Here is a 26,865-nt window from a genome sequence, read left to right on the forward strand (position 1 = left end):
GGCAGCCATCTTGGATTTTGACAGTGAAGGTTTGTGACGACCATTACTGTAGAGATCTTTCTTAAATTTCTATGTAGGTTCCCCTTGGTATGAAGCTATGCTTATTTTCTTATGAGACTGATTGGATACACAAATCTTTGATTTTGACAGTTAAAGTTTGTTAGTGCTATTTCCCAGGAAGTACTGGAGGCTTCTTTCTCAAATTCTATATGGAGGTTCCTCACTATCCTTTATTGTTCATGTTTACTTTTGAAACTGATCAGATAAACAAAATGGCCGACCAACAGCCATCTTCAATTTTTGACATTGAAGGTTTTCTAGTACAATTTCTCAGGAATAATTTGAGGGATCTTTCTCAAATCTGATATGAAGGTTTCCCTTGATCCCTCGTTGTGCATGTTATATTTTGAGACTGATCATAAACAAAATGGCTAACAGAAGAACTAAACAGATCTTTCTCATATTGCAATGATCGATTCTATTTCTTTCACATTAAGTAGCTGTACTAGTAACAAGAGATCCCAGAGGGATCTTGGCACCCACCTTTGTACCATCTTCATTAGTTCTTTGTCAGTTCGATCTTTTCTCTTCTTTCCTCTAATCTGTTTGATCGAGTCATGTTAACAGTAAATGCACCTTGAGGTAACTTTTGAAATAGTGTTTTTTTTCAAAATGGCAGCCGTGAGGAAAAATAACAACACTTGGTCAGGGAGTTGTCAGTAACAATCCCAAGAAGTATCAATGAAATCACTTCGACAGTATTTCAGATTAAGTCGAAAATGTAAAATGTTAACGGACAACGCACAACAACGGATTGCAATAGGTCACTTGAGGTAAAGCTCAGGTGACCTAAAAATCTGTCCCAACATCTCTTCCTTTACTACTAAGACGATTTTAGCAAAATTGTTCATCTGGGCTAACAACATTTCGTTTGCAAGTATGTTTTAGCATTGAGAGGGAGTACATAAAGCATGGGAGTGACATATATACTTTAATAAGTGTACAGCTCAGTGAAAAAAGAAATTATTACTGGTGGGAGACTATATTGCTTTGCAATGCTTTACCTTACGTTAGCCTTTAGCTGACAGTTCTGGTTTATATAGGAACAGGAGGTATTAGTTAGCTTTTGGCTATTACAAGGGAGCCAGATTTGGAATAATTTACCGGTTGAAGTAAGACTCTCTTCCTCCTTGAAAAAACTCAAACAAAATATGATTGGTAACATTAAGAATGCGGTTTAATTGTCTTTTATTTTTACTATTATACTTTTTAGATACAGCTTTGATTTGTTTTATTTTCGCTATATTAGCGTGTATTCTGTCAATTTTTAGCTTTTGCTACATTAGCATATATGTAAATTAGACATTTTGTCTTTTAATGAAAACCATAATGGGTTAAGCACGGAATATATTTCGTGCTTCTGTGATAATTTTATTGTAATTGTATTGAACGACCGTTTAAATTATGAAATAACTGTGATATGAATTGCTGTTTTAGTAGACCAACAATTATTTTATGTACATTTATTTGATGTGATACTACTTTGTCTTTTAACTAACCAATTTTACTAACAGAGGACCCTGTGGAAGATTAGCTTTGCTAAACAGGTTTTGTATCCTCAATAAATAAAGTTTATTATTATTATTATTATTATTATAGTTCTAGCTAAGATTATTGTATTGTTTTTATATATCTGCATATCTTTGTACATATCCATGAAGATTTGGTTATTTAAGCAATGAATGTTTTAGCAAATGTTGTTATGGTCCTACAACACACGTTGCTATTGATGACAAACTTATTAAAGCCTGGCAGATCTTCATGTAAGTTTGCCAGCAATAGAAATGTGTGTTATAGGACCATAACAATAATTGCTAAAATAGTAATTGCTTGATAGAGTAATAATATGCTTTGAACAACAAATTAAGCCTCGACAACAATGAAATTGATGATGTCACTATAGAGATCATTTACGTTACAATAGCACATGTTGTTATAGTCTCATAACAACATTTGCTTTCTCAACGCATTGCAATTAAAGGATGCAGAAAGCAAATAAAAGTATCAATGTTTATTATGGTAAATACCGATACATTTTCTGTTTTTGTATCATACTTAAACACCTCATTATATCATGCATATTTTTAAGTATTGTGCAGCAGTAATAAGTCATAAATATGTATTCTGCAAAAGAAAGCCTTCCTCTGGAGAACTACTTAAGGTTGAGATTGTGTTAACATGTGAAATTGTGCATTGGCCACATTTGACGTGCTAAAAAAGTATTCAACCGGTTTATTTATCACAATAAATGATTCTGTAGACAAAATACATATGGAGATTTTTTTTTACTTCGTGTACATCAATTTGACATATTTCGTATCAAAATAACAGTACCCGGCGGGTTATTATATACTCTTTCACAATTCATTTTCAAAATTATATTCACCTGTGACAATTATCTGGTATATTGTTAGGATTCCCCCTTACTCAATCTGAATAGTAATCATATATCCAGTTATTGGTCATTTTTATGTATCTTCATATGGCAAACCAATAAAATAACTTGATAAGGGGGAAACTGTTGACCCCACCTTTGTGACTGCAGCGCCCCCTACATTGATTTTCAGGATGCCCAGCATCCCATGTGCCTTAATTTCATACAAAGCATTTCAAAATACATGGAACAAAACAAAAATCTGCATCCACTGTAAAATGGCACTGCCGATGACATTTCCAAAGGTATATACATGTAGTAAGGGATCTTGTGTGAAGCTATCTTCTTACAAATCACATTTTACGGTCACCTGGTCCAAAGGACCAAGGTCATTTTTGCACTTATCCTTCATAACCACTGATTGGAAGTCAACCAAATTTGACAGGAATCATCCTTAGGTGTTGGAGATTCAAATGAAGGGAATGTCCTCCAATTGGGCCATATTGCTTTAAGTGCATCTTCTCTGAGAATAAGAGATTGATCCCAACTATATTTGGCTAGAAGCATTGTTAGGTGGTGGGGATTCAAAATTGTACAAGTCGAGAGGCTGAGGGACAGGGCCAAAAAGAGGTAATTTGGCCATATTGATTTAAGCGACTTCCTGTCTAGAACTGTTTAAGGGTAAGATATCAATCATATTTAGGACTTAGTCATACGACTAAGGCTACCTTTTAAATATCTGCTAGTAATGGCATCTTGTTTGAAATTCCATGAAAACAGTTCAATTATCAAATATCACATTGACAACATGTGGGACTCGTATTTTGCATGTGTTTTGCTAGTAAAAAGTGTACAAGATTAAGACTAAGAAATCATAATTAAGTATTTGTGAGTGGTTGCGGTTTTATGGACATGAAAGACTGATGATGTGAGAGTATTTTTTAGTGACGGTCAGTGGTTAAATGATAACCGGGTCAGACGTGCACTCTTTATACCAAGGAAGAACCATACTCATAACCAAGCAAGCACAAACTAAAATGTTGGCGCTTCCTTAGAAACGATAGCCAAAAAAGAAAGTGTCTAGAGAACATCTCAAAGCAAGAAAGAAAATTAAAAACTTTTTCTTTTTTTTTCAATCACAATAGCAAGCTTTTTAATTTGCACTGTCAGCTTTAAGTTGTGGAAGGTTCCATTAACCCTTTCACCACTGTAGACCATAATGGATTCATCAATGCCTGGTAGAGTCTACCAACGTTACATAGGGGTGAAAGGGTTAACCAGCTTTACTACGGACCTTATCTACATCATTGGAACATTGACAGCATGTCCTTGTTTTTATACTAGAGATTTCATCCTTAATGGGAAAGCATCAAATGTTATTTGTATAAATGTACATGATAGCAATCTTTTTTGCAAGAATTTACAGATTAAGGATTTGGTGAAAGTGTTGAAATTCATAAATAGTACGTTACAGTATATGTACTAGGATGCTGATATTTCCCATGGAGGTTCCCTATTGACCAAACATTGATGCGGTGAAATAGAAACTGAAAAATATATAATGTAACAATTTTTGATTATTTTTTGCGACAATTTCACATAAAACTCCAGGCTAGGGCCCCAGGGGTATACGATGCCACAAGCCCAACGCCAAGGGCTAGTGATTTTCACGTCCGGGCAAAATGACCTCATGAGATTTTATAACAACTATAGACCGACTCCCTCCTTACACTTGTCCCAAAATGCAAGTAATCTCATCCAAATGTTTCAAACGCTTAGTTATCTTATCGATCGGATTAAGAATTCAAAAACACAAAACACATGAACTCCTGTGTTGTTTTAGATCACTGCTTATGAAAATCACAAAAAGTGTCTGATTACCAGAATGTATGTAGTGACATTCTGCAGTGAAGCTGTAGAGAGTAATATTAAACCATGGATGTTATAATCAAGTTTCATTACACTTAAGTTTGCTAGCTTTCTAAGTGATACAATAGGCCCAGGGATCTTGAAAGGTCACCTGGATTTTTTTTCTTTTTAATTGAAAACCTGTTGAAATACCACACACTTTAATCAAGTGCATGGGCTCTTAAAAAAAATAATCTTTTTGCATACATGACTCCTGTGGCATTGAATGTAGCATAAGGCCATTTAAGCACATTTTGCCGGGCTCCATCCAAGGAAGCTAACAGCCAAACATTGGGACTCTTTGCCTTTGAGTTCTTCAAAAGATGTTGTTTTGTGATATTTTGCCTCTGTGACCTTGAAAGTAAGTAAAGATCACTTATATTAGTAGCCCTTAATGCCAGTAAGCTCTTTTTGTTATTTTGCTATTCACTTTAGACTTTTTAACAAATTTCACATCAGTGACCTAAAAATACATTGTAAATATCATGACCAACAGCCTTTCTTTTCTTCAGAAGATGTTTGGGTGTTTAAAGAATTGCAAATATTTCAAAATGTGTTACAAAGTAACCATTAGTGGTCCTGTTTATTGAGTGATTTTTGTTTCCCTTTGCACATTTTGTAGAGCATGTAGTAAGTGTGCTTCATAATGAATACAAAAACCATCAAACTGCAGTTTGTAAGAAGACGTTTCTGAAAAACAAAAAACTTTTTTCTTCACAAATTTAAATCCACATCACCTAAAAATGCTGTTGACTACATGATTGAAAAAAGTCGCGTATAGAAAAAGTTTACAGATGATGGACAAAAGACAGCAATGGCTTGCAAAAGCCCACTTGGCTCGTCAGTGTATGTATGCTAAATCGTTTATGAATGCAAAACAGAATTAGTTCTGTTGTCAGGAATAGAGAATATCATAGTGTCCAGGTCGATATAAAAGGTACACAGAAGGACTAGATTCCTCTGGAAAGTCATGGTGATTACATTGACCACTTTCTCCTCGGTCCATATACACAACTCGCACTGCCACGCCCAATGCAGAAGTCAAGGCCATTACTTGTAGGTGGTCACTCTCCTTTCCCATAGGCTCCACTTCCTGTAATGGGAAATAAAATCATAATGGCTTTCAGATGTCAGTACCGATATTTATGTCAATGTTTTGGAACTGACTTAAGTATTAGTAACTTAGTGAGTATTAGTACTGACAATCAAAGTGCCCCTGGGACAAAAACAGTTTTGTTTTTTTCAGAGAATAGACCAAATATACCCAAAATTTGTTTTTTATCTAGATAAACTATAGTCAACTTTATCCAAGGGAGAACAGAGGACCCAAGGGTAATGAAATTTAAAATCTGTTGAATATTGTTCTAAAAAAAAATATTCAATAACACTAAACAAGGAAAAACTTTCCTTTTTATTAAAAACTTTTAACATTTAAATATTGGTTTTGATATCTGACATATTTTCAATAACAATGGTTATATACAAAGTTGACTTATAATGGGAGTATTGTGATATCTTTACTATAAAATGTCAGTAGCTTTATTTGGATTTTTTGTCACATGTAAATATCCCAAAAATTCTTTAAATTAATCATAAATCTCCCATATCAGTTCTAACCAAGTCAGGTGACCTAACCAAGTGATTAGAGGCTACGTATGAGATAATATTAGGTTATTATAGAATATATTTCTGTTTCAATGTATCATTACTTTCACACGAATTCAGAGAAAGCTCTCACTACTTTTTAACAAATTTCACAAAATCAAGTCACTGATCTCAATATTTTGCATTGGAAAAGTTGGCATGGACAGGGGTGCAGAGCTAGAAATTAATCTAAAAACCCTGAGACAGTGGGCCGGGGCTAGTAGTTTATAATTTTACTGTGCGAACTCCACTAACCCAATATTATATACTATTCAACATGATAAGTATTATTCACTAGTCTTAGACGATGGGGCTACCATTATTATTGAGCCCTGTGGGAGTATAAATTCAAAGTAAGCGGGGGCTCACATTGATATTTCCCAACACCGAAGTGATCAAAAGGTACTTTTAACCTTAAACTTTAACATATGACCATGAAAATCTAACCCATGCAGAACTTGATATTTTAGTAATATGGTGTAATGATTCAGTGGTGTTTTGTAGAAATAAAGTCGATGGTAAGGTCATCACGAATTGGGGTTTCTTTTTTGGATCAATCGGTCCCTGCGTAGAGAAATTAGAGGATGAGGTTGAAAAGGAGCAAAAAAAGGTACTGGGTATTTTATTTAGATGATTATATAAATAAGTCAGTTCTGATTTTCAAAACATTAACCTGTTTACAACTTTATGCGTTCCCATCTTGCAAGTATGTAAAAGCCCATTGTGGAGGGGTTCATGAAATACCTTTGACACTAGATTTTACTGCAGACGCATGGATGCATGTAAGGACAGACACAGTGATAAAGTGATTACAATATACCCCTTTATCTTAGTGCGTATAATAAAGAAGGGCCATAACATGCACTTGTCACCCTACAATCAGTGACTGGTTTAATTTAAGGCCCATACAAATAATTATAGTCTTATAATATCAAAGGATAACAAACTTTTGTTAATATTTCTGGTATGTCTGACAATAAATGTTCATATGTGTTATTGTCTTCACATTACTATAAAAAATCATGTTTTTGTACAAACCTGATTACAAAATTCTTTGACAGATCGCCCCCCTTCAATGAAGTTTTGATAAAAATCAGCCTTTTTCTGGAGATAACCAGACACCAGTAGTCTACAACAAAGAAAATCACACTGTCAAATATTTCAATCAAGGAATTGTATCTCCTTAATGTGGGAGGGACATAAAAATTATGGCCCACACACTGGGTGATAAATGGTTGTTCATGCAGAAAGCTGTTGAGTTTTAGTAATCGCTTCCTCGAAAAGTCTTTCAATCAAATAGCTGTCAACTTGGTTATTACAACTAACAACATGAAAAACAGCTTATTTTTACTAAATAGTATATTCAACAGCTATTTCACTATATATAATAATAATTAGCATGGTTTACTCATGAAGATAGAATATCAACATCCAACCAAAAGAAGGCCATAACCACAGTTCAAGTCAGAATATAACAGAATGTATACCAAGTTTTTGTCATTCAGTGAGAATATAACAGAATGTATACCATTCTAAATCACATGTGGTAACATTTGGATAAGAATCTTATATCAGTGGATTTTTTTATGGATGATCACACTTTTCTATATATGATTCAAATGCATGTTCTTGAGCGAACATAACCCTTAAAAGCAAATTCTATCTTGCAATGATGACATTTCACAACATTAGGCTGTACTGGCCGCATCGCTCCTATTGAGTTCAAAAACAACATTAATCGAAAACAAGCCGCTCGGCTCTCGCCAAGAGCGGCTTAAAAACAGCACATGACCTTGGTTGTTAATCATTAACAACCCAGGTCATATGCTGTTTTTTCGATTAAATAATGTCAGGCCCCATCCAAAGAAGCTACCAGTCAACTATGAATGTAGGCCTTTTGGATCTTCAAAAGAAGTTATTGTAAGTCAAAATAAGCAATAACTGATCCTAGGCATTTTGGTTATTCAGAAGTTGTTTTAAGTTTTTAACACATTTGACCCCTGTGACCTTGAATATAAGTGAAGGTCATTCATTTGAACAAATTCGATATACCTTTATCCCAGCATGTTACAGGCAAAGTCTCATCCTCTATTTCCCCTTGTGGGCCCCGCTCCTCTGCCCCCAGAGGGGCCACACCCTCCTTTTATAAAAACTTGGGCCACCTTTGTCCAAAGACACTTTAGAACAAATTTCGTCAAAATCCTTCTATTGGTTGAGAAGAAGATTTTTAAAGATTTACCTATTTTCCCCCTATTTGGCCCCACCCCTCTGCCCCCATGGGGACCATACCCTCTGTTTATACAAAACTTGAGAACCCTTTGGCCAATTATGCTCCAGACCAAACTTGGTCAAAATCCTCTGAGCCGTGAATTAAGGGCTAGTAGCATTTTAAAGGGAAAAGTTGATGGACGCCGGATGACGAACGCTGCGCCATGGCATAAGCTCACTTGGCCTTTCGGGCCAGGTGAGCTAAAAACCATGTATTCAGAAATGTCAGAACTACAATAGGTGCTGATGGGTAAGACTTACCTGAGATATACCACCAGGTAGTCAGATATTCCCTGGTCGTTGAATGTTTCATGTAGTTCCTTTGTTGTACATGGTGTACCAACCTTTTCTACCACGTCCATGAACTACGAAAACACAATGTAATAGGTAATAAGTACAAGTGACCAAGAGGGCCTGTATCGCAAACCTGAATATTTAGCAGTCATAGCAAATTATTCTCACTAAATATAATACTGTACTACAAATATTTCACTGGCAAACTTTGTCGGCTCCATCTGTTGAAACTAGCAGCCAAACATTAATATATGATTCTATGCTTTTTGGTTCTTCTTCAAAAGTTCTTTACATATTTTTCCCTGTGACCTTTTGAGTAGGTCAAGGTCATTTTCCTTCTCAAACTTTGTTGGCTCTATCCCAAGAAGCTACCAGCCAAATCATATGAATCCATTCCAATTGGTTCAACAGAAGAAGTCGTTTGAAATGTTATTGACCTCTGTGACCTTTAACGTAGGTTGTGGTCATTTTCATTTGCAAACTTTGGTGATCTCTATCCCAAGTAGCCACCAGCCAAATATTATGATTCTATTCCTTTCGATTATTCATAAGAAGTCGTTTGATATTTTTGACATATTTGAACACTGTGACCTTGAAAGTAGGTCAAGGTCATTTTCATTCTCAAACTTTGTAGGGCTCTATCCTAGGAAGCCGCCAGCTAAATATGAAGGTTCTATACCTTTCAGTTCCTCAGAAACACTGACCTTCATATCATACAAAGAAATAGCATATTTCCCTGCAAGATCTTGATGGCAACCATAGTTCATAGTTTTCATGAACCTGCATTTTGAAAAACCCTTAGTTGTAGGTTTTGTAGATCTTGAGTACCAATCAACTGGGACATGTTAACATGGTATATAGGAAGCATGGAAGATGCTACTATCAAGGAATGGAAAGTTCATGATTGTCGAAATTGTAAGTCATATCTGTTGGTCATGTTGTAAGTAAAGGTCCAGAAAAGTGGCTGAAGTAGAAGAGTCTGTGGATTCCTTCAATACAATCTCTGGAGGGTGTAACAATTGATGTGGGGAATGCATTTTTTGTTATTCAAAGACAAGTGACTAAAATGTAAGATTATATGTTAAATACGATTGAACATGAATATCCAGTCACTGGTTTAATATGAATAGCCATTTATTATCCTTGACATTATTTATGGATGTGTAGCTATATTGACACTGCCTATAACCAATTGTATGTGCAGCAATACTGACTATGTTTGGAAATATTGCATGTCTGTGCAGCTATATGTATGTGTATACTTACAGTGTCGTGGAAGTCCTCTATGGTAAACTGGGGAAACCCAAGGCTGACTAGCTCATCTTTACTTCTGGTAGCCACTTCCTTAAACCTTAAATATACAGTAAATAAATTGTACCAGGTATCAATATGTACCCAAGAGTCCAAATGGGCTTGTATCACTCACCTCTAAATAATCACACACCAGTAACTTTAAAAGTGGACGAAGGTCAAATATATTTGAATAAACTATATTAAGCTACTGGGCAATTATCACTACATGATTCTTGGTTATTCAGAAGAAACTGTTTAAAGATTTATATACATTTGACCCCTGTGACTTGGAAGTGGAACAATGTTATTCAATTGAACAAACATGGTATCCCTTCATCTCAGCATGTTACCCCTTGTTATTTAGATGAAATTACTTCAAAGATTCTTTTAAACATTGACATCTGTGACCGTAAAAATGGGTCAAGGTAATTCATTTGAACAAAATTGTTAGCCATGCATCTATCCTATTATGCTACTGGCCAAATATCATCACCCTATGTCGGTAAGTTATTGAGAAGTTATTTTAAGGAAAAAGTTGATGACAGACATATGATGGATGGAAAGCCGAAGTCGCACCATGGCATTAAAGTAAGAATGCCGACAATGAAATGACCAATTTTTTAACTAGATGATCAAACAAACATAATTGAGTTTTTATATCAATCACATCACAGCATATACCCACACCATCATCACAGCATATACCCACACCATCATCACAGCATATACACACACCATCATCACATTTAAGGATCTTGTACCAGGCAAAACACTAGAGAATTCTACTGTGGTTTTCATATTTATTTTGAAACTGTATCAGATCAGCATGGCTGAAGATATGTTTTTTAAACATGTACAGAGTCACAACTGCTCAATAAAGGCATACAATCACTTTCGGTTTTGTCCAGAACATGCCACTTGATTTGAAGGTAGTAGAAACATATAAAACTAGATTTCTTTTGATATAGCCTATACTGCTACAACTGTTTAAATGAAATGTATGGCCATTCTTTGGACTTAATTGCCCCAGATATCAAAGTAGCATCTCTTCCATTCCGTCTCCCATTTGTAATAGACTTGTAGAGAAATACCAAACTAGGGCACATGACTAACTTAACCAGTTAAAAACAAGCCCACGGTTCTGGCTTAAACAATGTAACCCGCAGCCTAGCTTGAAACACGCATTTAGGTCTTTATTTATACCTTCACTTACTTTGATGTTAACATGAATGGCTGTTTTCACATTTAAAGATTGTTATTGATGTCAAATGCATCTTTTATTTGTGGACACATTTCAGAAACAGTTCTTAACTAGAACTGTTAGCCAAAGGCTAACTTATACCCCTCTCTCCTATTTAGACCAGAACTGTAAGCTAAAGGCTAAGTAAGGTAGAGCACTGCAAAGCAATCCATAGACAGCATAGTCTTCCACCAGTCAATGATTTCTTCATTCACTGAGCTGTACACTTATTTAAGTATATAGGTAACTGACATACTTCCTGTACCCCCTCCCAATGGCAAAACATACCTGCAAACAAAATCTTGTTAGCCCAGATGAACCAGTGTTGCTGAAATCATCCTAGTAGTTAAGGAAGAGATGTCAGGACAAAGATTTTTAACAAAGAGTCATAACTCATTAAAAAGGGTCAGAATGAAAAAATACTACAGTTTTGGAGAAGTTGTGAAGGCAAGCATTTTTCAACAAAAGGCAATTACTCTGTAAAAAGGGTTAGAATGAAAAACATAATACCTGGATGCACAATATCAGGTGATAGTTATCATTTCTGGAAAGTTTCGTTGAAATTGGGTTGAAATTGGTCCATTAAAAGTTGTCCGTCCTTAAAGACGGACAGACGGACAGACAACTCCTTCTAAAGTAATGGACCAATTTCAACCAAATTTCAATGAAACTGGATAGACGGACAGACAGGGCGATTCCAGTATACCTTCCAACTTTGTTGGACAACATGCACAACAAAGGATGAAAATTAACTTACATTTGTACATATGAAGTTTTGAACCTTGAACTGTCCAAATCATTTAAGATGACTGCTTGGCAATCTTGTTGTTTTTCTAATCAGCCTCAAAACTATATGTGCACACCTATATGTAGGGACAAGGTGATTACGAGATCTGTAAGGACAGACAAAAGAGTAACCTAGGAAAATGCACTATAGACAAATGCATATCTAACAGCTCACCATCACCAGATGGTGGTATTAAAATAACACAAAAAGTAGCTGATGTTTGTCATACAAATCTTATACAAACCTAGCATAATCCACTTGATTGGTCAGCAATTGTTCTAAGTAGGCAAATCCAAATGCTCGGTAGAAACAGTTGCCATCACCTCTCGTCCTCCTTACACACTTGTACTTGATTTTTAAATCCTGAAAATATAAAAGTCACATTTACACAAAAGAGACAGCACAAAAAAACAATTGTACAAGTGTATATGTATCAGCAGTAGATCATGTAGTTATAATGAAACTTTAAATATATATTTTTCCTTCCGAAATACAATATTTATTAGCTCACCAGATTTTCATACCTGAATTTTTCCTAAGTAGGTCTCATCCTCTTTTGAATAATCAGCACTGACAGTGTCAAAATCAATCTGGAAACTCACAAGAGCTTGGTTCGCAGAAATCTCAAATAATGAAAAAGAAATGGAAAACAGTTATTTTGCATACATTTCCTGAAATGCCTCAACACAAAACATGAGCAAAATTCAATTTGGATGGATTTTACTAGAACTGTAGGTCTTAGGTATGCCTATACTCTCCACTTGACCATATTTTATTGTCTAAGTCAATCACAGGACATAGTGACCATCTTACAGAATCCCTTAAGTTTAAATTAGGCCTTTGATGTAAATTATACCCCTATGTATTGCTCACACATCAACAAAGTCGGTTCAAGAAGAATTCATGTTATAGTACTTATTGATTCAGCCAATCAGTGGCAGCTAGTAGTTATTGTCTCAGCCAACCAGTGGCTAGTAGTTATTGACTCAGCCAACCAGTGGCTAGTAGTTATTGACTCAGCCAATCAGTGGCTAGTAGTTATAGACTCAGCTGATCAGAGGCTATGGCGGTCATCTTTGATCCCAAAAACAAATAGTATTCCTTATAAAAAGTTATATATCACTCCAAGCAAGTTTCATGGCCATTTAGCTACTATTTCTTGGATATTTGCCTGGATACCATGGGCTTCAAATTCCAGAATGAGGAAGCTCTCTCTTAATCAAGTTGCTTCTAAAATCTAGACCTCACTGGAGATTTGGGAATTAAAAACTTCTGCTTCATACAGTTTTCTTATGAAATATATTGCTTGAATACAGCAGAAATCAAATTAAATATCAGTTAACACTTTTCTGGCTTCTGGGCATGTGTCTAAATTTTGATAAACATTATGTAGCCGCAATTCAATGTAGGTGAGTGGGAGTTGCCTCCCCCGATTCATATAGTTGACCCCACTATGTAGCAAGAATCACTAGTTATAATGAGGAAAATTTCAGTCTCGTTAACCTGTTTATATGTAGAGTTTGCTGTAGTTCGTCATTTTCTCTGGGTGTAAAGTAAATACCCAGTGAATCTTAATATGGAGACTATAACAAGACAAGAGGCCCATGGGCCTTAACGGTCACCTAAGTCATACAGTATACATTTTTGTTGTTGCAATAAGTACCAATTTGAGTAAAAAATAGTTAAGTATAACGTTAACTTAAAATTGTCAGGACCATGAGCTGATCATTCCTAGACCAAGTTTCAGTTTAATCAGCCTATTAGAACTTGTTTTTAAGTTTGAGGTTATTTTCAAAATGGCGGCCATGGCAAAAAAAATAACAACACTTTGTCAGGACCATGAGTCGATCATTCCTACCAAGTTTCAGTTCAATCGGCCTAGCAGAACTTGACTTTAAGTTTGAAATTGATTTTCAAAATGGCGGCTGTGTCAGCCATATTGGATTTCTGATTGACCCAAAAAAGAACAACACTTTGTAGTTAGGACCATGAGTCGATCATTCCTATTAAGTTTCGTTTCAATCGACCCAGTAGAACTTGACATTAAGTTTGAAATAGTTTTTCAAAAGGGCGGCTGTGGCGGCCATATTGGATTTCCGATGGACCCGAAAAATAACAACACTTTGTCAAGACTATGAGTTGATCATTCCTACCAAGTTTCAGTTCAAACGGCCCAGCAGAACTTGACTTTAAGTTTGAAATAGTTTTTAAAAATGGAGGCCGTGGTGGCCATATTGGATTTCTGATCGACCCGAAAAATAACAACACTTGGTCAGGGAGATGTCAGTAACATTCCAATGAAATATTAATGAAATCCCTTTGCCAGTATTTCAGCTAAAGTTGAAAATGTAAAATGTTAACACACGACGACAGACCAAGACGGATAGCAATAGGTCACTTGAGCTAAAGCTCAGGTGACCTAATAAAAAATAAGACCTTTTTACTCTTTTATAAGATAAAACAACAATTCAATATCATATTTTACCTAATTTTGATAAAACACTTGAGAAATAAATCTAATCAGCCAAACACAAAAATATCCTTGCTAATTGCAAACACAATATCTGTACCCTACGTATGGTTACATTTCTCCTAATGGTTCTTTGAAGGTCAACCTCCTTTGAAACACTTATTGTAAGCTCTGACCTTCAATAGCATAGGTCATTCATTCAGATACATTACTTCATAGCTACAGGCCAAATGTAATACTCTTATAGTCTCTTGGTTATTCAGAATACCTTCAAAATTTGTCAGAGCATTCACTGGATACTTGCCTACTTGATAGACATCTGAACAAGCATACTACAAGACATATAACATCCCCATGCCTTATTGTTATTCAGAAAAAGAAATTTACAATTTTTAACACACAAGACCCAAATGACCTTGAAAGACCTTGAAAGTGAATCAAGGGAATTTTTTTGAACAACTTTGATAGTCCTTCATCCGAGCATGCCACTGGTCAAATATTATGACTACAGGACCTGTTTTCATGAAACCATCCTCATGGATTTTGTGCTGAAGTCTAACTACTTGTTTTTTGTTTATAAATCAATCATAAAGTTGTATTTTATCAATGTTTTGGGAAAAATTGAGAAGACCTCAGCCAAACATTTTTTTCAATGTTTACATTTTTTGATTGTTTTACATGATTGAAGTGAGTTACAAGAAATTTGTTTTGAAGTTCCATGCTTGAGCATGAGAACATTTTTATGAATACAGGCCCAGGTCTCTAGATTAGTCAAAATCTTACTGGAAGTTTTAAACATTTGACCCCTCTGACCTTAAAAGCAGCTCAAGATCATTTATTTTTTAAACTTTCCAAATCATGACCTTGAAAGAAAGTCAAGTATCATTTATGACGGCAGGAATCATTTTGGGGACTTCTGCATTAATGCCGTCATTACAATTTGCACTTGTAATTTAGTTTCCAAAACGAAGTTTGGGGACATATTGTTTATACTGTTCCTTCTTCATCTTTTTCTTCTTCCACTGTGATTTTGTCCACTCATTTTTCAAAAACTACAGTCATATTCCAATGAAACTTCCTTTGAGTATTGTTGGGCATGTGTAGATGTGCACCCAACCTATATTGGCAGGGAGCAGGGGTGACTTTTGCTAAATATTGCCCACAATTGCAAAAACAGTTATTATTCCTCTTCCAAATTTTTGTCCGCGCTAAATCTCAGAAACTACCAGTTGGATACTCATCCTCTGTCCAGGTTTATTATCCATTAACTCATCCTCTGTCCAGGTTTATTATCCACATACTCATCCTCTGTCTAGGTTTATTATCCACAAACTCATCCTCTGTCTAGGTTTATTATCCACAAACTCATCCTCTGTCTAGGTTTATTATCCACATACTCATCTTCTGTCCAGGTTTATTATCCATAAACTCATCATATGTCCAGATTTTGTATCCACATACTTACCCAATGACCAGGTTTTGTATCCACATACTTACCCTATAACCAGATTTTGTATCCACATACTTACCCAATGACCAGATTTTGTATCCACATACTTACCCTATAACCAGGTTTTGTATCCACATACTTACCCAATGACCAGATTTTGTATCCACATACTTACCCAATGACCAGATTTTGTATCCACATACTTACCCTATGACCAGGTTTTGTATCCACATACTTACCCAATGACCAGATTTTGTATCCACATACTTACCCAATGACCAGATTTTGTATCCACATACTTACCCAATGACCAGATTTTGTATCCACATACTTACCCAATGACCAGATTTTGTATCCACATACTTACCCAATGACCAGATTTTGTATCCACATACTTACCCAATGACCAGATTTTGTATCCACATACTTACCCAATGACCAGATTTTGTATCCACATACTTACCCAATGACCAGATTTTGTATCCACATACTTACCCAATGACCAGATTTTGTATCCACATACTTACCCAATGACCAGATTTTGTATCCACATACTTACCCAATGACCAGATTTTGTATCCACATACTTACCCAATGACCAGATTTTGTATCCACATACTTACCCAATGACCAGATTTTGTATCCACATACTTACCCTATGACCAGGTTTTGTATCCACATACTTACCCAATGACCAGATTTTGTATCCACATACTTACCCAATGACCAGATTTTGTATCCACATACTTACCCAATGACCAGATTTTGTATCCACATACTTACCCAATGACCAGATTTTGTATCCACATACTTACCCAATGACCAGATTTTGTATCCACATACTTACCCAATGACCAGATTTTGTATCCACATACTTACCCAATGACCAGATTTTGTATCCACATACTTACCCAATGACCAGATTTTGTATCCACATACTTACCCAATGACCAGATTTTGTATCCACATACTTACCCAATGACCAGATTTTGTATCCACATACTTACCCTATGACCAGGTTTTGTATCCACATACTTACCCTATGACCAGGTTTTATATCCACATACTTACCCAATGACCAGGTTTTATATCTACATACTTACCCTATAACCAGGTTTTATATCTACATACTTACCCTATGACCTGATTTTGTATCCACATACTTACCCTATAACCAGGTTTTGTATCCACATACTTACCCTATGACCAGGTTTAGTATCCACATACTTACCCTATGACCAGGTTTAGTATCCACATACTTACCCCATGACCAGGTTTTGTATCTACATACTTATCCTATTAGGGATTTGATTATATAACCTCATACAAAACTGGTATTTCATTGTTAGATACTTACCTCTTTTTCAATATTTCTTTGCTGCTCCATGGTTGCTTCATCATAATTTTTGTCTATAATCAATAAAACAGAAAGTTGTGATGAACCTTCATTAATAAGGAACTGATTTAATGAAGCCACTAAATATGATAACTAGAGAATTGATTTGTTCACAAAAACATATTTCTCCCCTTATCAGCCAATGTTCTTTCCCTTTCCATTGCAAAATATGAATAGGCTAATCCACAACTTCCTTAACTTTTGTTAGGGTATAAGTGGAACTGCCTTCGAACAACAGTTTTGAAACGACCTTAACATTAATCAACACATGTGTAGATATATATGGTCATGTACATGTACGCATACAAATGTATATTGTACACACAGATAAAATGTAAACAGCCTCACCTGTTACTGATCTTACCATATCACAGATAGTGTTGTTAATCCAGGAAATATTATACCCCACTGTAATATAACTGTGGAGATACATAGTGTTATATAACTGTGGGGATACATAGTGTAATATAAATGTGGGGATACCTAGTGTAATATAACTGTGGGGATACATAGTGGAATATAACTGTGGGGTTACATAGTTTTATATAAATGTTGGGGATACATAGTGTAATATAACTTTGGGGTTACATAGTGTTATATAAATGTTGGGGATACATAGTGTAATATAAATGTTGGGAATACATAGTGTAATATAACTGTGGGGTTACATAGTGTTATATAAATGTTGGGGATACATAGTGTAATATAACTGTGGGGTTACATAGTGTAATATAACTGTGGAGGTACATAGTGTAATATAACTGTGGGGATACATAGTGTAATATAACTGTGGGGTTACATAGTGTAATATAACTATGGGGTTACATAGTGTAATATAACTGTGGGGATACATAGTGTAATATAACTGTGGGGTTACATAGTGTAATATAAATGTTGGGAATACATAGTGTAATATAAATGTTGGGGATACAGTGTAATATAAATGTTGGGGATACATAGTGCTTGATTGATACATATGTAGGCATGCAGCTGACAGATCAATGGTACCTAAAGATAATGCCAACATGCCTATGATGCATGTACAAGCTAAATTTGAAATATGACCTATGTACTGTTAGACATTGTAATAAGATTATACTGAGGTAATGAATATATAGATGTGTCCATAGTGTAAAGTAATTGGTGGTTTTGTAAACACTGTCACAGGTGGGAAGGTAATTTAATATTTCAGCTAGCCAGTAATAAAGTTTTCACTCTGACAAGATGAAAATTGACCAGTCATTCAATTTTTTTAACCATTTTTGAATGACTGTCTATGATCTCACACAAACATTTAGGTTTTGGTTCCAAATTGGTGACAGTAAAATTTAAAAGGTTTGTCAGGCTCTATCCCAGGAGGCCACCAGCCAAATATGAAGATTATATACCTTTCAATTCTTCAGAAGAAGTCATTTGAAGTGTTTGACACATTTGACCCTTTTCGTGCTCAAACTTTGTCAGGCTCTATCCCAGAAAGCTACCATGAAGATTTATACCTTTTAGTTCTTCAGAAGAAGTCATTTGAAGAGTTTGACATATTTGACAGCTGTGACCTTGAAAGTAGGTCAAGGTCATTTTCTTGCTAAACTTTGTCAGGCTCTATCCCAGGAAGCAACCAGTTAAATATGAAGATTCTATACCTTTCAGTTCTTCAGAAGAATTTGTTTGAAGTAATCGACACATTTGATCCAGATGACCTTGAAAGTAGGTCAAGATCACTTTCGTTCTCAAACTTTGTTGGGTTCCTACCAATGAAGCTTTCAGCCAAATATCATGACTTTTGGCAGGTGAGCTAAAAAACTTAAAAGCTATCCATCTGATCTGAGGATATACTGGTCACATATCACCACCCTTTCCATTTTGGTTATTAAAGAAGTCCATCGGAGTGAAAAATTGACGACAAGAAACGAAAAGAAATAGGAAACAAACACCTGAGGCAGGAAACAAACACCTGAGGCCTAAATATTGTATTAAACTGTTTGTGCCTGAAGTAAAAAAATAAAGATGTATTGAAAACGCTGAAGAAAGGCTCGAGAGACAATGATGTGAAATGGCAAATCACACAGCATAATGCTGTGTATGGCAATGTACCCGTTACTTAAGTTGACGGATTTGTTGTATTCTGCTAACAGAAATCAGATAGTTCTCATTAATAAAAATTTACTGACATTTCACAGAAACAACATTTTTTATTGAAACCTGAATTGAACAAGGATTTTAAAGAACTGTGTAATCCAGATTAAACCCTATCACAGACATGTTGTTAGGCGATACCTTGATCAAGAGGTCAAAAAACTAGAAGAGGAGGCCAAGGTAAGAAAGAAAATATCAAAACCAAAACGGCAGGGCCGTCATGTGATAGAGAGGCAAGCGCCCTACCAGCAACAGGGTTTTCCAGCTGGTCACCATCATTATCGGAGCCACACTAGCTACAGGTCATGGGGGGGGGGGCATCATCACTGATGATCAGTATCAACAGAGGTGCATTTTTAATTACCTAGCTGCGATAACGTTTTATATATTGCGTCGTCCCGGCCGGGGCAGAGGAGGCCTGGTATTAATATTACTACTAATAATTACCATGCAGGAACATGGATCCCTCTCCCAATACATGTACACATGTGTGCATACACCTACTCAGATGAATAATGTCAAACAGGATATTTTAGGGAAACCCTGGCCTTGAGGGAAGAATCAGAAGTTTCCCCAACAGTAAACCAACAGAAGACATTCATGAGATAACAACACCATTATGTACATTATCTGTTTAATGTTTCAGAGAATTTTGTTGGAGGTAAAATCCAACTTTTTTTATAATAATTGGATAGAAATTACATCTGAAGAATGGATTTCAAACTTGGTTCAAGGGTACCGTAATGAATTTGCCTCACACCCTGTTTGAAGACATAGACCTCGACAAATATCACATACTGCTGTGGAGAAACAGATAATGTCTCAGGAACTAGAAAAGTTAATGGATAAAACCATCAATGAGCAATCTCATATATAGTGCCCGGTTTCATGTCAAACATTTTCCTTCGATCAAAACGTGATGGAAGCAGATTCAAACGTCAAATGAGTTTTAAAACATTTTTTCCATTCACAATTCCATCTTCGTGGACCATACCGTAGCAGTATCAAATACATCAAATGACATGTAAATAGTGTTTCCTTCTAAACAGGCGGTACAGAAACTGGTCACGATCGATGGTGTCGTTCAGTGACAACGCAAGGATTTAAGAAAATGTCATTGTAGACTACAGGAACATCTATCGAAACATTTGCATGTCTTCTATGTATTCATATTTTACCTGGATCGAAATTAAAAGCTTCAGCCATCTCTCTTTCTGAAAAGTGGGGACTACTGTCCGGCGACTTGAACAAAGCAGCGTGTATTTTTCACGATAGTGTGTACCGGAAGTAGTTTTGTGTGACGTCATGATACTCTACTGTAGCGGGAAAAATGAATCTGATTATACAGGATGACAGGTAAAATCACTAATAGAACCCTTTTTAGGTGGGGAACTAAAATTCAAAACAGTTAAAGTTGAGACAATCGTTGCAGTCATTTTCTGTTGTATATGTAATCATGGTTAGACACTAACTATATTTGCTAAGTTGGTAGACCGACTACTTAAGAGTCCACTGGACTGAATACAATTATTTCCTAGACATAACAACAATGTTTAAGCTTAGTGTAAGATTTCCTTATAAAGAAATATTTCCAGCACAAAAAAATAATATAAAAATAATTTTATCATATGTTACTAAGAAGTAACCGCGATTTCGTACTCATATCAGTTACCAACTGTTGGAATTACTGATGACTCATAAACATGTGTACAATCTGGTCTGTATGGAAATAATAAACTAGCAACATAAAACTGTATTTTCAGAAAAACAAACAAACATTTTTCAACAGATTACACCTGCTGGAAGTAGAGTCAGTTGCCATATAGTTATGTGCTTCGAATTAGATTCAAAGTTCAATGAAAGACAACTCTAATACACTAAAAAGACATTCTCCAAGCTCAAGGTGGCCTGCATTAACAATTTTTAAATATGCTTTGCTGGGTATTTCAAGTATGTTCCTTGATTGTCAAAACAAATATTTCAAAATTGCATATTTTTCATCCATTACAATTTTCTCTCTTTTTCTCCAAAATTATATAATGATTCAAAATATTTGGTTTATGTATCAAATTTTGTGGAGATGATAGGAATATAGAAACTGGGAAAATCCTGGAATTTGAGAGCATGCAGTGGCCATTTCAGCAATTTTAGTCAATATCAAAATAAAAATGGGCCATTCTATGTAAAATTAAAAGAAAATTGTTACATGGGGGTTCAATTTCAGTTTTGAGGAGTCATTGGCTCCAGGATTATCCCTGTGATGGCCTCCGTTTCCGAGATATTGTGTTTTTTTGCCCAGTGGCGATCACCTAGATATATGGGTAGCCAACATCTGTGATGACACAAGTTCAACGCTGTCAAAGCAGCCTTATTGGAATATACCTGTGTCATGCATAAAAGGTGGGGTTTTGCTGGCTATTTGGGAAAGGGCCCCTGAGAAGGAAGTTTGAAAATATCATCGGCATTTGGCAAAAATTGGGAAATATCACAAGTGTTCCCACATCATAATACAGGTTTGGGAAAATATCATAAGTTTGTATAAAATAAAACCTGCAATTTTCCCTGCCATCACAACAATCACACTTTTTTTAGCCTTTAATTGCTTAATATACATTCCTCCATTTAAATGGATAGCAATAAATAAACATATCAATTTCAGTGTTTTTGCTTATTCAATTTTAGATTTTCGTTACATATATATAAATGTTTTTTTAAATGCTCCTTCATAGACAGCAGCACTTTGAACGTTGCATATATATAACGACTGGAAACTTGTATAAACATGTTTTTTAATTCAATTGGGGAAAATAAAGACTGAAATTGGGAAAATACAGGGTTATTTTTCAATTGGAATGGGTCCCTGTATCGGATTCTATAAACACCTGGCAAAAACCTTGTATCCAGATAGTCAATTCATAAATTGGATTAAAAATATGAAATATAAGATTTTTCAAAGGGGGTACATTTTGGTCGGGATAAAAAAATCTATCTGGATGTTACATTTTTGTAGCGGTAACGGAAAGTATCCAGGGGGTGGGAAGTGGAAGAGAGGTTGGGTAATGACCATAATATAACATTTTAAATGCCATCCCAAACCTTATTGTTGCTAGTGATTGAACATTATTGTGGCATAATTTCATAGCCCTGGGTATGGGAAATTGGTGAAGTATGGATAGATAGATATTCCCCTGTAATGTCCTGATCAAATTCTGAACTCAATTGGATTGAAAATATTGAAGTAAAATATTATCCTAAGGATAAAACACCTAAAGAAAACGTTGCAGAATGAGTATACAAAAACTGTGACATCGTATATTGGAGAGACTGGAAAGCGATTTGGAAAGATACGGAAAGAAATTCAAATGCCACAAAAAAATTCATGTGATTGACTGGGATAACTTCAAGGTGTTGGACAGAGAGAGCAATTTGTTCAAGCTGCAGCTAAAGGAAGCAATGAGGGGGCTTATAGACTCTCGCACATCTATGACCAAGTATTAAAGAAAACGTAGCTGAATCGCGTCATTTCGTTACATATATAACACCTAATTGTACATACACTTACAGGGTAGCTAAATCGACATTGTTTTGTGGACAACTCGTACATATTTTACACCTTTGTGTACATACGCTTCACTGGTCATTTGTCTGATGAAGGTGACAGAGTGCATACCGTAAAGATTTTTTCTGATTTTTTTTACAGGGGGCAAGTCAACACCAAAGATAATACAATTGATCAGACAAGCCCAGGGTCTTGACCCTGAAGAAGAATCAATACTAAAAAAGTTAACCCCTCATGTTCCTGGTGTGGTAACATTTGCTGACCACAATAAACCTCTGCCATGGACAACAGAGTACAGATCTGTTCTGGTCTTTGCAGACATTTCAGGTAAGTTAATTAGGCCCTGTGTCAAGATGTAGGTGCCCTATAGTGTTCAGCTTTTGTCCAGTTTTGCTGTCCGCACAGTAACTAACGTATTTGTGTTCGGATGTTCACCAAATTTTGTATGAGGCCTCATATCTATGGGACCGTGTATGGGTTTGATAACCAGGGAAATCTGTCATTATTTAGAAGAGTTGTGGGACTTTGAACTCCAAAACTTGTGATTTCATGACTTTCCACACAACTACTTGCAATTACTTAAAGCACCAATCTTCTTGAAATTTAAAATTATGATATGTAGATGTGCAATAGGGGTTTAAATAGATTTTTAAGTCCAGGTTATACTGTTACTAAACCATTGGGTTGTATGGTCAGACACATGGTAGGGCCCTTGCTGATGTGTAAGTGTTCTGGTTTCATGTCAGTTTATATAAAACTGTATGTAAAGTACTTTAAAGGATGACTCGAGTCTGTTTTTTTTATATCACTCACTGACTCAGTCTGAAGGACCAAGGTGAGCTTATGCCTTTGCTGTACCTTGACGTCTGGCATCCGTCTGTCAACAATTTCTTCTTCTGAAATTTTGAAAACACACTTGAAAATTTAGAGGAACATACTGTTATTTTAACATCATGAACAATAATAAGTATATGATATGTAGTTATATAGTGTGCTCATAGATAAAAACTGGTATATCCACAATGGCTAACATTGTAAACAGGGCAGATACTCGCAATTAAAGACCTAGTAGTATGCTGTGATGAAGAGCTACTAAGTTTGTTCAAATGAATGACCTTAACTCATATTCATGATTACAGGGGTCAAATATGTTTTAAACCTTTAAATAACATCTTCAGAATAATCATAAGCCCCTGATTGTTGATTTCTGGCCAGTAGCATGCTTGGATGAAGGAGGCTTCGCTTCCAAGTTTGTTCAAATGTATGACTTTGACTTATATTCAAGGTCACAGAGATCAAATATGGTTATAACCAGAAGGCCTACTTCTGATTTACCAGAAGGCCTAGAAAGTTGATATTTGACCAATTACATGCTTGGATGAAGGGCTACCAAGTTTGTTCAATTGAATGACCTTGACCTACATTCAAGGTCATAGGGGTCAAATATATTCTAAACCTTTAAACAACATCAACTGAATAACCAAAAAGTGTATAAGGTTAAATGTGTATTAGGGCTGCAACGGTTAGGGAAAAAAACACTCGGATAATCGTGTGTGCTTATCAGAACCGGGTTTTCTTGTGCAATGAAATACGGCCACCAATAGCATTTTACTTTAACAAAAATATTATTAGTTAATTCATGAAATGCATAAACAAAGATAACTCAATACTTATGTCTTGTGAATACAGATGTAAAATGTAGCAAATATTAAAGTCGTTATGAATTAGTTACATATTGCTAGCCTCCTGACAGGGAATTTTTCATAGTCTAACTTCACTCTTATGTGTTATGCGAACATATTTCTGCGCATCACTACCGGTCGGAACACTGACGATAGCTAACAGTCAATTATGACTTTCATTGTTCAACAGAATGTCAGTCGATATTATATTTACATTCAAAGTTTATTGTTCACATGCACTCAATAATAAAGCAAGTATACTGATCACAAGTGTTTTCGAGGTCTGTCAATCAGCTGTCAGGAGCGACATTTTTCCTGGGAAGTCAATAAATACTGACCTACATTTTGGGACGGTTTTCAGGTACGTTGATTTGCGCGCACTCGTAACCCAACCGCAACCAGGTACTCGGTTACCCATTCCAGCCCTAATGTTTATAAACCTTTAAATGAACTTATCTCAATAAACTAAAGATCTATGGTGGTGATATTTGGCGAGTTGGATGCTGGAATAAAGGGCTATGAAGTTTGTTTAATGTAGTGACCTTGCTCGACTTTCAAAGTCACAGGGGTCAAATGTGTTTAAATCTTTAAACAGATTCTTTTGAATGACTTGATTAAGTTAAAGTCATGACTACTGATATTTTGCCTGTAGCTTTTTATTTTTTATACCACTTTTAAGGTTAAAAATGTGAGATTGATGATGGGTGAGTGATGCAGGCCCATTGGGCCTCTTGTGGGCATGGAGGATATTAGCTAGGAAGCCTGTGGCTAAACAATTCAGGTACCTTACCAAATGTCAAATTTAATTTCAGGTTTTACTTCTCTTTGCGAACGCTATGCCTCCATGGAAAAGGCTGGCATTGATCAACTGACAAAGAACCTGAACGACTATTTGGGAGCCATGGTTGATCTCATACTGAAAGCTGATGGCGATGTGCTCAAATTTGCTGGTAAATTTTATGATATTTTTTTCAAGTTTTGATGAATGTCTTTTTACATACTATGATGAAATGGTCTACTAGGATCTAGTGCTAAACCAAGGATTAGAAGCATCAATGAAGCATCAGTCTGATTTGATGATATTTTTTTACTCGAATAAGAGCAATTTTAGGTCAGCTGAGACAAAGTCTGTAAACAATTAACATTCTTTACTGTTGTCTTCCATTGTTGTCAACACAAAATCACTGGTTAAAATTGGCCAAAATCTTAACAATCTTCTTCTGACCCAGACATGCTTGGAATCAAATACTCTTCATGGATAGAAAAGTCTTAAGGTGCTTTACGAAATCTATGAATGCCATTGCCCTTTGGTCATCCATCCCCCCAGGGCTAGACAATAATAAGGGTAGTCCACTAGTCGGAGACCAGCGAAATTTCCAGCTGAATTAATAGTGCCTAAGTTGTGGTTTTTATGCAACAAAAGTCATGCTGCCACTGTTGAATGGCATTTTTTCGAAGTACCCATCAACAATTTCTTTAATGACTTCTCTTCTTAACTGCTGATTAGAATTTACCAAATTTGACTGAATTAAAAATTTGCAAATAGAGGGGCTAACCTCCAAGAGGGATGAGGGACAGGGCCAAAATGGGTTAATTTGGCCGTATCTATTTAAGTTATTTCTTCTCTCGAACTAAAAGAGGATATCATTCATAAAGCAGTTCCAACTGTGGCTACAACAGCATCTCCAATAGCGATTTATATGTCAGCTCTGGCAACAGAGCTATTTCAATACATGAGTCAGTCAGTCAGGCAGGCAGGCAGGCAAGCAGGCTTCACTATACAAAACCCTGCTAATCCTTCAAAATCCAGATGTACCAGTTCAGCAGATAATCATGGTTTGGTTATTATGGTATGGGGAGAGTCCCTTTGGCTGTCCACACTTTGGTTTACTGCAAGAAAACTTGCTTAAATATTGTTCAATTGTGATGAAACAAACATACTGTGCTCTGATTGATTAATTTCCAAACTTCATTTTCTGTAAGACAACCTACTTAAATATCATTCAATTGTGATAAATTTTGGTGTGCTTTTATTATTATACTGAATGTCAAAATTAAGTATACACTTTTGAAATAAATATGTTGTTTCCAAACATAATGTTTATTGTAAAAAACAATGTTATATTGGTGAAATCTCATCATTGCCTGGTAAAAAATAAATCCAAAAAACGCAGAAATTTTGCGATGTTAAGTTCAGATATTGGCTTCCATACATTTTATAACTGATCGTGCGATAGGGCTATGACAAGATGGGGCAACAAAATGTCATGTGGCGTGTGTGATAAATTGTACAAGATTTACGATTAA

At 35.7% G+C, this 26,865-nt stretch overlaps 2 protein-coding genes across 3 annotated transcripts in view; one reads left to right on the forward strand and one right to left on the reverse strand.

The window, feature by feature from the left end:
- Positions 1-2,056: 2,056 nt before the first annotated feature.
- Positions 2,057-20,595, reverse strand: LOC110446495 (ubiquitin thioesterase OTUB1-like). Its single transcript, XM_021491665.1, has 8 exons — positions 20,496-20,595; positions 17,146-17,198; positions 12,393-12,491; positions 12,113-12,231; positions 9,815-9,899; positions 8,516-8,619; positions 7,025-7,115; positions 2,057-5,435 (listed from the first exon to the last, which is right to left on the reverse strand). Exons 1-8 carry the CDS (start codon positions 20,521-20,523, stop codon positions 5,238-5,240), a joined length of 777 nt encoding a protein of 258 aa, XP_021347340.1. The 5' UTR covers positions 20,524-20,595; the 3' UTR covers positions 2,057-5,237.
- Positions 20,596-20,641: 46 nt separating this feature from the next.
- The window catches only part of LOC110446496 (adenylate cyclase type 10-like), a 79,794-nt gene continuing 73,570 nt past the window's right edge, over positions 20,642-26,865 (forward strand). For both annotated transcript variants that reach the window (XM_021491666.1, XM_021491667.1), the window contains exons 1-3: positions 20,642-20,673; positions 23,018-23,203; positions 25,371-25,508. In XM_021491666.1, the coding sequence (XP_021347341.1) occupies positions 20,667-20,673; positions 23,018-23,203; positions 25,371-25,508 (331 nt within the window). In that variant the 5' untranslated portion in view covers positions 20,642-20,666. The remainder of the gene's footprint in view (positions 20,674-23,017; positions 23,204-25,370; positions 25,509-26,865) is intronic.

Source organism: Mizuhopecten yessoensis, unplaced genomic scaffold (genome assembly GCF_002113885.1).
Source record: "Mizuhopecten yessoensis strain PY_sf001 unplaced genomic scaffold, ASM211388v2 scaffold2741, whole genome shotgun sequence".
Taxonomy (NCBI): Eukaryota; Metazoa; Mollusca; class Bivalvia; order Pectinida; family Pectinidae; genus Mizuhopecten; species Mizuhopecten yessoensis.